This window comes from Nelumbo nucifera, chromosome 4 (genome assembly GCF_055504915.1).
Source record: "Nelumbo nucifera cultivar China Antique chromosome 4, China Antique-T2T, whole genome shotgun sequence".
Classification (NCBI taxonomy): domain Eukaryota; kingdom Viridiplantae; phylum Streptophyta; class Magnoliopsida; order Proteales; family Nelumbonaceae; genus Nelumbo; species Nelumbo nucifera.
In genome coordinates this window covers 11,048,120-11,062,185 of record NC_142652.1, presented here as the reverse complement: position 1 = coordinate 11,062,185, position 14,066 = coordinate 11,048,120, and the positions used below count along the sequence as shown (strand labels likewise).

At 38.0% G+C, this 14,066-nt stretch overlaps 1 protein-coding gene across 3 annotated transcripts in view; it reads right to left on the bottom strand.

Moving 5' to 3' along the window:
- The window catches only part of ATM (Serine/Threonine-kinase ATM-like protein), a 151,152-nt gene that overhangs the window by 126,275 nt on the left and 10,811 nt on the right, over positions 1-14,066 (bottom strand). For 2 of the 3 annotated variants that reach the window (XM_088902617.1, XM_088902618.1), the window contains exons 14-17: positions 10,152-10,199; positions 3,761-3,831; positions 2,043-2,091; positions 973-1,044 (exon numbers count right to left, since the gene is read on the bottom strand). In XM_088902617.1, coding sequence (XP_088758743.1) covers positions 973-1,044; positions 2,043-2,091; positions 3,761-3,831; positions 10,152-10,199 — 240 coding nt within the window. Of the gene's footprint in view, positions 1-972; positions 1,045-2,042; positions 2,092-3,760; positions 3,834-5,308; positions 5,847-10,151; positions 10,200-14,066 lie in introns of those variants that run through there. The other variant, XM_088902619.1, reaches the window with a different exon arrangement.

Sequence of the window (14,066 nt, the reverse complement as noted above, 5' to 3'; positions counted from 1 at the left end):
CCTTTCATATTCACTTAGACCGCTCCCTTTTCCTCTCCATTTTGTCTAGAGCTTCAATTTGACCCAACACCTCTACCTTCTTTTCCTCAACCCTCCCAAAGATCTGATTATTCTATACCTTCAATTTCCCTTTAATCCATCTTGGATTTTGCATGCATTGAAACCCTCCTATCCCACAACATTACAATCATCCACCAATTCTCAATGTTTTTCTTGAAACTAGGGTGCCTGGTCTAGCTGTACAGTTCTCACAATTTATCACCTCAAAAGCAAGGACGTTAGACTTTAGGATAACAAGCTTATTTTTTTATGTGCTATGATCAGGAGGAGTCGGTCATTTATTTATTAATTGTAACTTAGCTGATACTGTGGTCATTTTTTGGCGTTCTTCATAGAAGAGATTTCAGTTTATGTCTCCCCATGAATTGTTCTCCTTATAGCCTACATTTAACTGCAGTCCTGCATGTGAGTGACCCTTTCCAGAAACGAACTCTTTGTCAAGGAACACCCAATCATAAGCTTTTCTAAGCCCCAATGATAGAAACAACAATGTCCAATTGGCAACCTACAACTAATTTTGGCTACACCAATTCAATTAATCCCATCACAATGAAGAAATGCCACCAAGGGGACAAAATAAAATCGATTTACCAAACAATACAAATGCCAACTCATAAGAAACCAGTATGGTCCAGGAATATAGAAATCGCTTCATCTCAGAGAAAAAGCCTAGGAGAAATACGTAGTATTCATTATCTACCTGAAACATCAAAAGTAATTCATGACAACATTAACTCAAAAAAGTTGAAAATTACAAGAAAGAATGAATATGCATGCTTTACTGCATTACGAACATGAAATATGCAATTCAAATATGTTGACAACTGAATTCCACTTCCACAAACTTCAGTGGCTTATTATTGCTCATGCTAGGATGAAAATAAAAGGTTAAAACAACAAGAAAAACCAAACCTTCCCGTTTAATATACTCAAAACTGCTCTTAGTAGATTTCGTCTAAGATGTAAAGCATCCCGAATGTCACCCTACAATCACCACCACATTGGAAACAACAAATAAGACTGCAAAAGCAATCTGAAGTTTCTTCAGAACATTGAGACAATGGAATAGTTAAATAAGTTAAAATGAGGACAATGAGGTTAGATATACTGAAAATGACGACAAAATAAAAGATGCTAGACAAACTCAAGATTTCCAAATGGAATACATAATTGCATATATATGTAGATAGATATAATAACATTTCATTTGTCAAAGGACTCAAAGCTACAATCTCAAATATTACAGAGTATGAATTTCTAATGACTTTAGAGGGGAGAAAGAAAGTATTCCAATTAGAACTGTTTTGTTCCTCTTCTTTGGTCCTAATGCAAATTCAGAAGCATGGAAAGAATTCGTGGGGAAACAAACCAATTCTCCAATTCCTCTACCATTGTCAGAATTTTTGGGTTATAGAATATTCGTACTCTTTTAGTTTTTTTTATTTATTCAAGTAATCGGTGCCTTAATAACTGTTTCTTAGAATTTTATTGCTGTTTCAAAATTATTATTTATGGTACTAAGCACCAATTAATCACTGCATGACCTAGACATTCCTAAGAAAATAAATACAGTTTTACAAAGTCAATTAGAACAAGTCACAGAGTAGCCCAATAAAGACAGTCCCAAGAAGCCCCTTGTTTGACTAATGAATCAGCTACAGCATTTGCCGATCTGCCCACCCACTGAACACTAACTCTCATATTGCTAGTTAGCCGTTTCACTTTTTTGAACAGATCTCTATAACCCCATTTGGTAGACTCCAGGTTCAAGAGCCACATACAAAGTATACATCAGCCTTGCTTGAGCCCAGCACCTAAAAAAAATCATAAAATCCCAACAAACTCCCCTCCAAGTCATCCCCACTAACCATTTAGCATCAACAACATTTTATATTTCCTTAGTTTTCCAATGAAGAATATTCTAGGTGATGATGATGGTGATAATGTTGAAAACGAGACTCACTGATAAGTGAACTACACACCTGAGAACCTTTTCTTGAAAAATAGCATGCAATGAAGTATAGAGCAGACCTGAAAAAAACACACAAAAATTTATATTAGATAACAAGACAACCAGTGAAAAGAGCATTATCAACTCTAGGATTTTTTCGTGGAGCAGAAAATCTCAATGTGATTCAACCTGGGACCAATTCAATATCAATAGATTTAATTACCATATAAAACAGAAAAGAGTGTGAATGTATGGCATGCTACTTTTTTCCTGAAGTAAGGTTTTGTATTAATGATATAGATAAAATGCAATACAATGATAGGCCATGTATACCTCCTGTGTATTGGATTATACAACTTGTTAGCAAGAAATTAAGACATCTCTGTCAAAAAATCTGTTATAGCCCAACCCCCTCAGATCCTTAGGAACAGCCAACTATGAACAAAGCTTTCCTTTAATTCTGTTCAGCATAACCTCGTCTCTCTACACTCTTACTTTTTTTATGAATAAAACAGCAGTTAACGTGACTGAAATTCTTACTTTGCAAGTAACTATTATAGCCATGAACAACCCACAAATTCTTCATCAAGCAATTTCAATTAACACCCCTAAAGGACTGAAATTAATATAAGTTTGTTATTCTTCAGTTTATGCCAAAACCCATAGCTTTCCCATTTCAGCAATTTTTGTCCTTTGGTGCCCAAACCACCTTCAAATGCCACCATATCATGTTGACCCTCATAAGTTTCTATTACCATTAATTCATCCCAAAACTCCATTTGAACCCCTAGTTCTCGGAATATTGGCAGTTTCTATCATTAAGGTGCCTTTTGTTCATGGGAAACCTGCTTAGAATGCCGTGAAATTAAACCGCTACAAACAACCCACCATCCTAAAAATCTTCACAAAGTTTTATTACAGTTAGTTTTTCAATTTTCTATTTTTCATGATCCCAAAGAGAATATGCAGTTCTCAGTGATTTGATTCAAAACCTCTGTAATCCTATTAATACTTACCTTCAGTCCTAAAATCATAGTAGTCCTATTAATTGGCATTAGAACAATAAGTCTTACATCAGAACCCAAAGAGAAAAAGGTCCAAGATGAGGCCTATCACTAGATTAACTGGTATAAGATCCTATCCAAACCTACAAAGAGGCTGCTCAATAGCTGAATCACCAATTTCATGAACACTGAGTAAGCGAAAAAACACCACACATCAACTATCCCTTTGGAAAATTAAAAAAAAAAAAAGCATCCAAAGGCATTTTTGTTGGACACCTCAGATTTCACTCTTCGTCATATTAGATAGGGCTTTATAGAAAGAAAAATAAAAATAAAGGGAACAGCATTTCCAGTATCTTAAGTACAACAAAAGCATAAAATGGCAACAAGGACCAATCTGAAACTGAAGGCTCTCTGTGGAATTACATCAATACATGCTGATTCTTGAAGTCATGGTGATTACTCATATTCATCAAATAAGTTTCCATCAAGAGCCCATGTTTCATGATGATATTTCAGATACAGCATTGATAATACCAAAAATAAGCAAAGAAAACTAGAAAAATGTTAAAAAGCACCAATAAAAGAATATATGATGACAAATAAATACCCAAGAAAACTAAAAACGACATTTAAGCCTGCAAAATAATAGAAACCTAAAAGAGTGGAGGACAAATACACAACAAAAACAACCATCTAGTTTAAAAGTAAAAGATGATACAGAATCGAAAGGCAAAATGGTTACACTGATGGCACATGCTTAAATAACCGGAGGTCCCACACATCTTGAGGTACATGAAACGTACTTATCAGGTCCTGAAAGATACATATATAAATAAAAAACTTCAATGCTCTGAAAAAACCCACACATTAAATTTATTAAAAAAAAGACCCACAGATTAAAAGGTATTGGCATTATCATATAAAAGTAAATTCTCAAGCTGACAAGCTTGAATATGAAGGTCTTGGTGGGTATCGGTCCACCTTCCCAAGACGCCGGATAGCAAGGACCAACATTGGACAATGGCTAGGAGGTGAAGAATTAGCTAGAAAGATGCTATTAGAGTTGGAAGAGAAAGAAGTATCAGATCTTCATATTCAAGATTTAAACTTTTAAACTGGGGGAGATCTTGTTCGGATAATGAGGGGAGAGTTGATGAATTTTTAAATCTTTCGGGTAGAGACTTGCAGGGGTGCATTGCTCATTGGGTTGGAGGTTGTATTCGGTTAATTGGGTTGTTAGAGTAGTTATTGCTCTGGAGTGGTTTATTGGTCTGTAGTGTGGTCTGCTGTTGCTTAGGGGGAAGAGTGCAGTGATTTTTGTTGGGAATTTATTAGTGGTATTGTTTCAGTTAATGTGCTGTTGGGATGTGGTAGAAGGCTTTTTTCTTACTTCAGTTTTCTAAGTGATTGCTTATCACCAGAGTATGTTCTCTTTTTTCTTTCAGTAAAATTTTTATCATCAAAAATTTGACAACAAGTTGACTAGTCCTGGCTGTTTGTTCCACCCACAGTAATAGATTCTCTATGTCAAGTTTTCCCATGTTGGTTTAGTCATTAGCACCGTCAAGGCAATGCCTAAAATATTTGTGGGTTTATATACTAATTTCTTTTTATTATTTTCTTATTTGTTAGGGTTCAATCAAGATTCAAAATACCAATACAACCAGATATGGTGGAAGGGGTATTATTTGAAAATATAATAAGTAAAATATAGTAATATACATAATTAAACTATAATACTTATGGGTTTATATACTAATTTCTTTTCATTGAATACTCTTCCATTCCTTTCTTCCTGTACTGTCCATAAGACTTTGGCCCTTGTGCATCTCCATAGGATTCTTCCCCTTTTTTGGCCATTCAAAAGTACCATCATCAAACAAACTGGCCAAACTAGTAGGAGAACCACTCCCAAACAGGAAATGCTCCACAAGCTCATTCGTACTTCTAATACTAGTATAAATTAGTAGATCTACAAAGGTCTCCTAGTTTAAATAGGAAATTTCTATTTTCTATTGGAGTTTGAATCTAAATAAGAAGTGTGGTTTCATTTCTTACTTAGTCTATAGAAACAGGTTGACAGTCTTGTAAAGTACTCTGTAATTATTATCATTGCAGAATGTCATTAAAGGAGTTTCATTTCTATTTTCTGCCATAGCTTTTTTTTTTTGAGCAAAGGTAACTTTTATTAAATTAAAACAGGAACAAGTACATGAGAAAATGTACTACAAGCTAAAGCAGCTGAGACAGAATAATAGAGGTATGCAGAAGTCACTATACAAACTTTCCTTAGAAACCCCTGATTTTGCAAGAATGTCTGCAACAGTGGTTTGCTCCCTAGGAATCCAGACCAGATTTACTTTCAATGCCTCTAAGATATCTCGAGCTTCAGCTAGCAGATGAGCAAATCTCCAAGGCCCTCCTTCCTTCTCCCTTAGCCAGGCTATCGTATTTGCAGAGTCCCCTTTTATAGTTAAGGAGCAAAAGCCCAGCTGTTTAGCAAGCCAAATTCCTGCAAGTGCTGACAAGACCTCTTCTTTTGTAGCATCAGCTCTCCCAATCGGACCACTATAAGCCCAGCTGATCCCCCTCTCCCCACAGAAGACACCACCAATTCCCGCTTGGCTGGTACCTTGGGCACTACCATCAAAGTGTAGGATGAACCCACCTTCTTCCCTAATAAGGCTTCTCATGGTTGATCCAGATGTAGGAGAGGACTGCAGGATGGCTGGAAGGTTACTTTGGAGGTCATTTAGAGACAGACCTTTGAAAGCTTCAGAATAAACCACCCAAAGGTTACAGAAGAAAAGTAATGTAAGAGATTAGGTCTTCCACATTTCTGAATTTGTTTTCAAAGGTTCTGTTGTTCCTTTCTTCCCAAATACCACAAAGGACTGCATGTGTCACTGTACTCCAATATACCCTTCCTCTTTTTCCTAGACCTTTGCCTTTCCACTGCCACAGGAGGTCCACTACCTTCTCAGGGAAAAACCAGCTGTAACCAAGTTTAGGAAGAAACACCAAACCTTCCTAGTGACAGGGCAGTGGAGAAGAATGTGGTTAGCTGTTTCACCATCACCAAGGCAGAGAGGACAGACATGAGGGGACATACATAACCTTCCTCTAAGCTTTTTCTGTATCAAATAACAAGTATTTATTTTCTTTAAGCAGGCTTCCCAGACAAAGAAAGAATCTCTAGGGGGAACATGTGGTCTCCAAACGTTCTTAACTGGGAAGGGAGTGATCTGATCTTCTGAAACTAGAGCCTTAAAAAAGGAGTTAGGTGAGAACTTGCTGGCAGGATTAAGCTTCCAAATCCTTTTCTTCCACATAGCCAGTCTTCTCTCGCATTTTTCTACTGCTGGATCCCAAAAACTTTGACTCCTTGGATTCCCACCAAAAAGCATTCCCAAATAGGTGATAGGAAGTTTCTCCAATTTACAACCTAACAGCTCCTTGAACCTTTCCAGCAGAGAGCCATTTACATTTATGCCTACAGTACTGCTTTTGTTGAAGTTAATTCTAAGCCCAGTCACCAGCTCAAAAATATTTAATACCCATTTTAGGTTGGAGATGTATTCCCAATCCACCTCCAAGAACAAGATTATGTCATCTGCGAACATCAAGTGAGATATCTGAATTTCTTCCCTACCTACCCAGTGTTTTAAAAGCGCAAGGCGCAAGGCGGAAGGAGAGGCACACGCCTTTTTGAAGCAAGGTGCAAAAATACAAAAAAAAATGCTAAAAATTCAAAAAAATCAAAAAATATTAAACACAATATTAATAAAAAATATAAACATAAATTTTAAAATAAACGTTTTTAAAAACCTATTATCTAAAATAAAAATACATAAACATAATATGTAAAGCATACTCAAAATTTCAAATGAGAATTTAAAAATGAAATCAAACATATAAAACATTTTCAAGCATATAAAACCCACAATCTCTTTTTTCTCAATTGCATTACTTCAAGTAGCTAATGAAACATATCACATTCCTAATTCTACGAGCCGCCTTTGTGCCACGCCCCTCGAGTCTAGCCCAAACAAGTCCATGTTAGGGTCTTAAATTCTTAGTTTTCACACAAAAAAAAATAATGATTTTATAGCTTTAATTGTTTTTTAAGAAGATATATTATCAGGATGAATGAATGGACAACATTACCAAATAGGGGGTTCTCGAAGCTCCAATGAGTTGTTTGGTAATGTTGTCCATTCATTCATCCTAATAAAATATCTTCTTAAAAAGCAATTAAAGCTATAAAATCATTATTTTTTGTGTGAAAACTAAGAATTTAAGGCCCTAACATGGACTTGTTTGGGCTGGCCTCGAGGGGCGTGGCATGGGAATCCGGGGGCAGAGCCCCCAGCCCAGCCACTATACTCAAAAAAAGGAAAAAGCGTCAAATTTTCAAAAGGTGCATGCTTGGGCTGAGGCGCAAGGCACACCAGGTGTGTACCTTTTGAAAGGGCTGCGCCTGGGACCTGGGCGAGGCGCCTACCCTAGAATGCGCCTCGCCTGTGCGCCTAGGCACGCCTTTTAAATCACTGTACCTACCTCAAATCCTTTCAGCAGGTTTCTCTCCCTTGCTTTTTGAAGTAAATAACAAAGGATATCAGCTACCAAAGTAAAAAGTAGGGAGGAGAGAGGGCACCCTTGTCTCAGGTCCCTGTCTACATTAAAATAGTCAGTCAGCTCTCCATTTATTAGGATTGAAAACCAAGCAGAACTTATACACCCTCTAATCCACCTCACCCATCTCCTTCCAAAGCCTCTCAAGTTTAGAATCTCCAACAAGCAGTCCCAATCCACTTTATCATAGGCCTTTTTCTAGATCCAGCTTGATTACTACCCCTGCCTTGTCACTTTGTCTTCTTTCTTCTACACATTCATTTGCCACAAGTATACTATCAATAATTTGTCTCCCTTTCACAAAGGAAAATTGGCTGCTTGAAATTAAATCTTTCAGCACCTCCTTTAGTCTGGTCGCTAGAACTTTATCCACAATTTTGTATAAGCTCCCCACCAAACTGATAGGTCTGAAGTCTTTAACTTCCAAGGTCCCCTCTTTCTTTGGAACTAGAGTGATAAAGGTCGAGTTGTTGCCTTTATTCATGACAGCCGAAATGTAGAAATCTGAAAACACCTCCAACAGATCAGACTTAATTGTATCCCAACACAACTGAACAAAATGGGCTTTTGTCTTTATTTGTCCCAAACTCTCAGCTCCGTCAGGAACTAGAAAAGAGGGTCGGGTCTCCCTCTCGGGTCAGGTTTTGTTGGGATTGCCTGTCTGCAACCAGCTTTCTCTTTCTCCTTGAACAGCTTTTTGCTTAAAATTTAAATTTTGAGTGGACTTTCCTTTTCTTCCGCAAGCTTCCTCCACGTTACCGCCAAACTTCCTAAAACAGTTATTGTGCTTGGCTTTGCTTCTTCCAAACGTAATCTCTTCTGTTGCAGGTTGGTTGTGCACCCCACACAAGTTCACCTGGTTAGTAGTTGGCAATGTGACTCTCCTTGACTTGGCACGTGTGTTGGGCTCGGGTTGGTGAGTTGATTCAGTTTCTTCCTCCCCAGGCTCGACCTTCTTCCTTTTGACCTCAATTGAACGGTGGAACCAAACTTCTCTGTCAAGAATGGGAACTACTCAAGGTATCGCGAACACTCCTCTCCCTTTCACCCTAATCCTAGCAAACCGAAGCACCTGGAAATCTCTCATTCGATTGTCAATAACCTCCAGTCCCCCACAGAGACTTCCTATTTGGTTAAACGTCTCCACTGTCCACAGATGAAAGGGGAGGCCGTGTATCACTATCCAACCATCAAAACTCAGATTTGTGAGGTTGTCATTCACTTTCAGCCACCACCGGTCAATCAACACCTTCTTCCCATTCACAAACACTGATCCCAACCTCGCCCACTTGCTGACTGTCTCCTCCGACGGGGCAAACCCCACCGCCTTGTTTGTTTCAAAGAGTTTCAGAGTTAACAATGTCGGGGAATGCAAGTTCGTTGAGATGCCCAGTTCCACGTCTCTCCAACTTATGTCCTCTGGATTGGTGCATACGAAGGTTGTCTTCCAATTTCCAAACAGACCAAGTCTATGGACCATGGATATGAAAGCTCTTCCTCCAACCACCGTCACTCTGCTTCTTCCTTTCTCTAAGCCTGGAAATTCCTCTATCAAGGGGGGAACAACTTCTGGTCTTTCCTTTCTGGCGAGAAACGAAAAAGTTTTTGACATCGTTTCCCACCCTAAAGTGTTAGCTTCTTCTGGAATACAAATGTTTCTTGTTCTTCTCGCTCCTTCCCAAGGGCTTAACCTTATGTATCTTCCCCATCTATTTTCAGCAACTGAAAATGAGGTTATCCTTCACCTGTCCGCTCGTCTTAACGATTCAAAAAGTCTATTGCGGTTTTCTAGTAATTTTTCCAAAGCACCTACAATCCAGCTTACCTCATCTTCTTTAAGAAAGATTCAGGACCATGCCCCTCTTCCCCTCTCTGTAATCACCAACACCCCATCCCTGAGAGATCAGCTTGTATCAAGTTCGAATGTTTTGGAGCCAATGACAATACACCTCCTTTGACCTTTTAACACCATTTGGAACCAATGCCAGAACAGACTATCCTTGCAGCATTGGAGGTTCTCGTCACCATCAAGGATGAAAGACTACTCTAGCGGTGTGTGGGATGGAACCCTGGGGGTGTGGGGGATGGAAGGAGAGGAGAACAGAAAGTTAACAGCATTCCTGTTAAGATCGTTAGCATTGATTCCTCTAAACAAATCTGAGTTAGAAGCCCACAAATTGCAGTGATATTTGATATGAGAGATCAGCTCACTCTTGGATTTAGCCTTGTTTTCAAACAGTTGATTGTTCCTTTCCTCCCAAACTCCCCATAGCACAGCATGTAACACTATTTGCCAGTCTTAATTTTAAGTCAGTCTAAGCTGTTTTTTTTTCAATTAAAGTTGACTTCTTCTACAGTATTCTCTTCTTGCTTCTTCTACATCTTTGTTTGCTTGATATTACTTGTAGCCGAAGCCTACTACTGTGTGGAGAACCGTTTCTTCTTTAATAATCCAAAGAAAAATGTCAGGAAGACTTGACACATAGAAAGGCTCATACATTTGCATTCAAAATAATATTCCCAAGAAGTATCAAGGCAGCATCAACCTGTGGAATGATAAACATGGCATAACACATTAGAACATGAGATACATGGAAAAAATATTGTAAAATGCATAGCATAGAACATATTTACAGTGTTGTCAATAAAAAAGCTAGAGCAAGAATAATAAGGAGAAAGGAGAAGCAAGCTCATTAATGACTATTTGGCACCTAGGCGATAACTAGTCAATAAAAAAATGTGTTCTAAGTTAACAATATCGATGCAATCTCATATATAAGTTAATATAGACCACAATTGCGCAAGAAAAGAATGATATTGAACATTAAGTTTACAGTCTTGTTTTGCAAAGTGCAAACAAATAAAAAATTAGGCTAGAAAGGCTATGATAGGGAATCAGAGCCATTGTTTTCCAAAGAAGAGTGCAACCTTGACCATTAGATGTGCCCTTTGTAGAAACTCCATACTAACATACTATTTTTTTTATCAATAAAAGGAGATTTTATTAAAATCAAGTTCAAGTATTACAATAAGGTGGGAGTTTTCTCCATCCTGAAGACAGATTTAAAATTTATAATGTTCCCCAAAACATTTGATGCCTAGCTATCCCTTGTTTAGCTAGGCCATCCGCCATCCCATTTGCTGTTCTTCTTACCCATTTAAAGAAAACATTCAGTTCCCTTGTTATGCTTTCTATTTCCCAAAAAGTATCTCTGTAGATCCGCAATATTTGAGAGCTACATTTTGTCCAATAAATGACCACCTGAGAGTCCCCTTCCACCTCCAAGTTGTGGAAACTAAATTGCTTTGTAAATTTTAAACCATGGAGTAGTCCATACAGCTCAGCTGTCAATGCATTACCATCTGCCAAGGGTCCTGAAAACAATTGTAACACCTTTCCTTCTGTGACTTGGAAGACCCTACCCAGCCGCATCTTGATTACCAATATAACTTCCACCAAAGTTGAGTCTAACAAAGTCAGTTGCTGGGGGTGTCCAGTCCATAGTTACTCTTTCCTTGACTTGAGCTGATAGTGCCACTTCCTTCCAAGTTCTCAAAATGCCATTTAGTGAGAAAACTTGGAAATCCTCCAGGGTCTTCACCCAATGTGCAGCTTTAATTTTGATTGTGTCACTGATCTCCACCTCTGTTCTACTCTTTTCACTGAAAATCCTCCCATTCCTTTCTTCCCGAACAGTTCATAACATGGCTGCTCTCATTGCTTTCCACATAATTCTTCCCCATTTCTTTGGCTGTCTCAGGAAATTTGGATCAAAGAGACCCACCTCATCCTATGGAGGAGTCCACGTACACCCAAAGAGAGAATAAAGATGCTCCCATATGCAAAGTACAAAAGGACGGGTTAAAAAATACGGGAAATGGTTTCACCATTGCTTTTGCAGAGAAAGCACATGTGAGGGGATAGGCACTTATTTGGCCTTCTTTTCCACAGCATATCACAGCTTTTGATCTTTCCAAGGAAGGCTTCCCAACAAAGAGCCTGAATTTTTGGAGGAATTGGCTGACTCTAAATTTCTTTCATTGGGAAATTCATCCCCAAAGGAGAAGGCGAACTAAGAAATTAAAAAAAAAAAAAAGAAGTACAAGTGAAAAGGCCATCTAGAGAAATGGACCAAACCCTATTGTCCTCCACATTTTGATCTAAGAAGATAGAGTCAAGTCTAGCCAAAAGAAGAATGGAAGATTCACACTCTGTTTCCCCAAGTCCCCTTCTAAACCCAAGATCCCAACTTAAACCTGAGGTAGAGAAATTCACAAACTTAGAAATGGGTTCAAATTTGTAGTAGGAGAGTGCATAAAGCGCAGGAAATTGGACCTTTAGTAGTTGTTCACCTATCCAAAGGTCCTCCCAAAACAAAACTCTCAATCCATTACCCACATCATATTAATAAGATTAACATAGGAGGGATATACCTCAAAAATTGCATTCCAAGGGGAGAATGAAGTTGCATTAGTTGCTACCTTTGCATCCCAGCCATTGTCCGATTGACCATGTATGCTTTCAATTACCTTGTGCAAAAGCCTATCACTTTCTAAGGGAAACCTCCACAGCCATTTTCCTAAGAGGGCTAAATCTTTTTGAATTAAATTTCCTATTCCAAGTCCACCCTTTTCTTTGGGCTTACTAACTTGTTCCTTACTAGCATACTATTGATTGGAAGAAAACTTAAAATAACTCCTACACTGCCTTCTTTTATTTTATGTTTTTTTCTATTTTATATACCATCACCTAACCATATTCCCTCACATATATTTAAAGCAGCAGAATGAATATAACAAAATGCAAATATATTCTGTAATATTTCAAATAATCAGATATATATATATAAACAGCATTGTCTACAATAGTAGCATTCTTTTTTTGTTGTTTTTTTGAGTTTTTCTCTTTTTTCTAAAAGATGAATATAAAGTCATTAACCCATCAGCACTCTAAGACATTTCGCTGTCCAATGCCTAATGCACTTTTCCATGAGAGAGAGAGCAGGTGATCCGCTGCAACAGTAGAAATCTCCAAAATGGAGTTTTCCAGGAGAGAACAAAAGGTCATAAAGGAGATGAGAGTGAAGAAATCCCTATTATCCTTCCCTTCCTCCCCGAGTTCCCACAATAAATCCCTGATTAACTTCTCTAGGATTCTATGAATCCTCACAAAAATCTTAAAAACTGATAGATAGTAGACAGGCCAATATGCCAGAGTTTTTTTTTTTTGATAGGTAATAAACAAAATTTTCGTTAAAATAAAAGAAAAATACAAGATGATGGTGATAAGGCATCACCCAATTACAACCATGAATGAAAGGATCCAACCTCAGAACAAATCTTCCAAATTACAGATCTGAATTCCCAGCACTTCCCTAACTTTTCCCCCAGTTCCTCTTTATCAATATGTCTAAATTCTGGATGAACCATAACACAATCAGCAACCAACTTGCTTACAGCAGCTACTATCCTGTCCATGTTATAGAATTTGACATCAAAAATTCTTCTATTCCTCTCCTTCCATATATTACAACATATTGCGAACGGAATGCAGCTCCAAATCACCTTAGCCTTCTTGGAACCTCTTAACATTGGCCAAGCAGAAAAGATTTCTGAAGCTGAATTTGGATAAAAATCAGGTACCCCAAACATTTTGGTGAACAATCTCCAAAGGAAGTCAGCAAACTTGCATTTGATAAACAGATGTCTGACATTCTCTTGTTCCTCGCATAGGCAGCACCTATTCACCATACTGAAGCCTCTTAATTTTAGATGATCCACTGTTAAAATACTGTCCACCGCCACTAACCAGGCAATGGTTCTACCCTTGGGGGAACCGAATTTCCCTGAACTTCTGACTGGTTTGGATCTAAGCTGTTTATGCTAAGTGCTAGATAACGGGATTTGATCAAGGTTGATTTGATCGAGATTAATCATTTCTAATTAGTTGTTTTCTGTTTCACTAAAATCAAGGTGTTTTAATAATTCTTTTTTTAACATTTCTTGATTCCCATAAAAACTTTTCATCTTTTTCCAATCCTTCTCAATTTTGCAAAAACTTTCAAACGCCAAACAATAGCCACAAAACATCCTATTTCCATGAGACTATTCCTAACAAGATTAAAATCTTGATCATTAATTGCAAGGAGGAAGGCCATCACTAAGGGAGGAAGTGGCTTTTCAAAAATTGAGGGAGAGAAGGGGATGGCTTCAAACCTCCAAGATAAGTTTATTAGGAGTGGTGTCGATTATGAGGTTTCCAAAGTGGTTGTAGGAAGACTGGGTTTGGATCTTGGTCGCAGGGATAAGGAGAAGAGGTCTGGTGAAAGTGGTGAGGTTTTGGAGATTCCTAAGAAGACCAGAGCTTCAAACAAGCTTAATGTGATTCATGTAGCGAAGGTTTTTTAGAGATT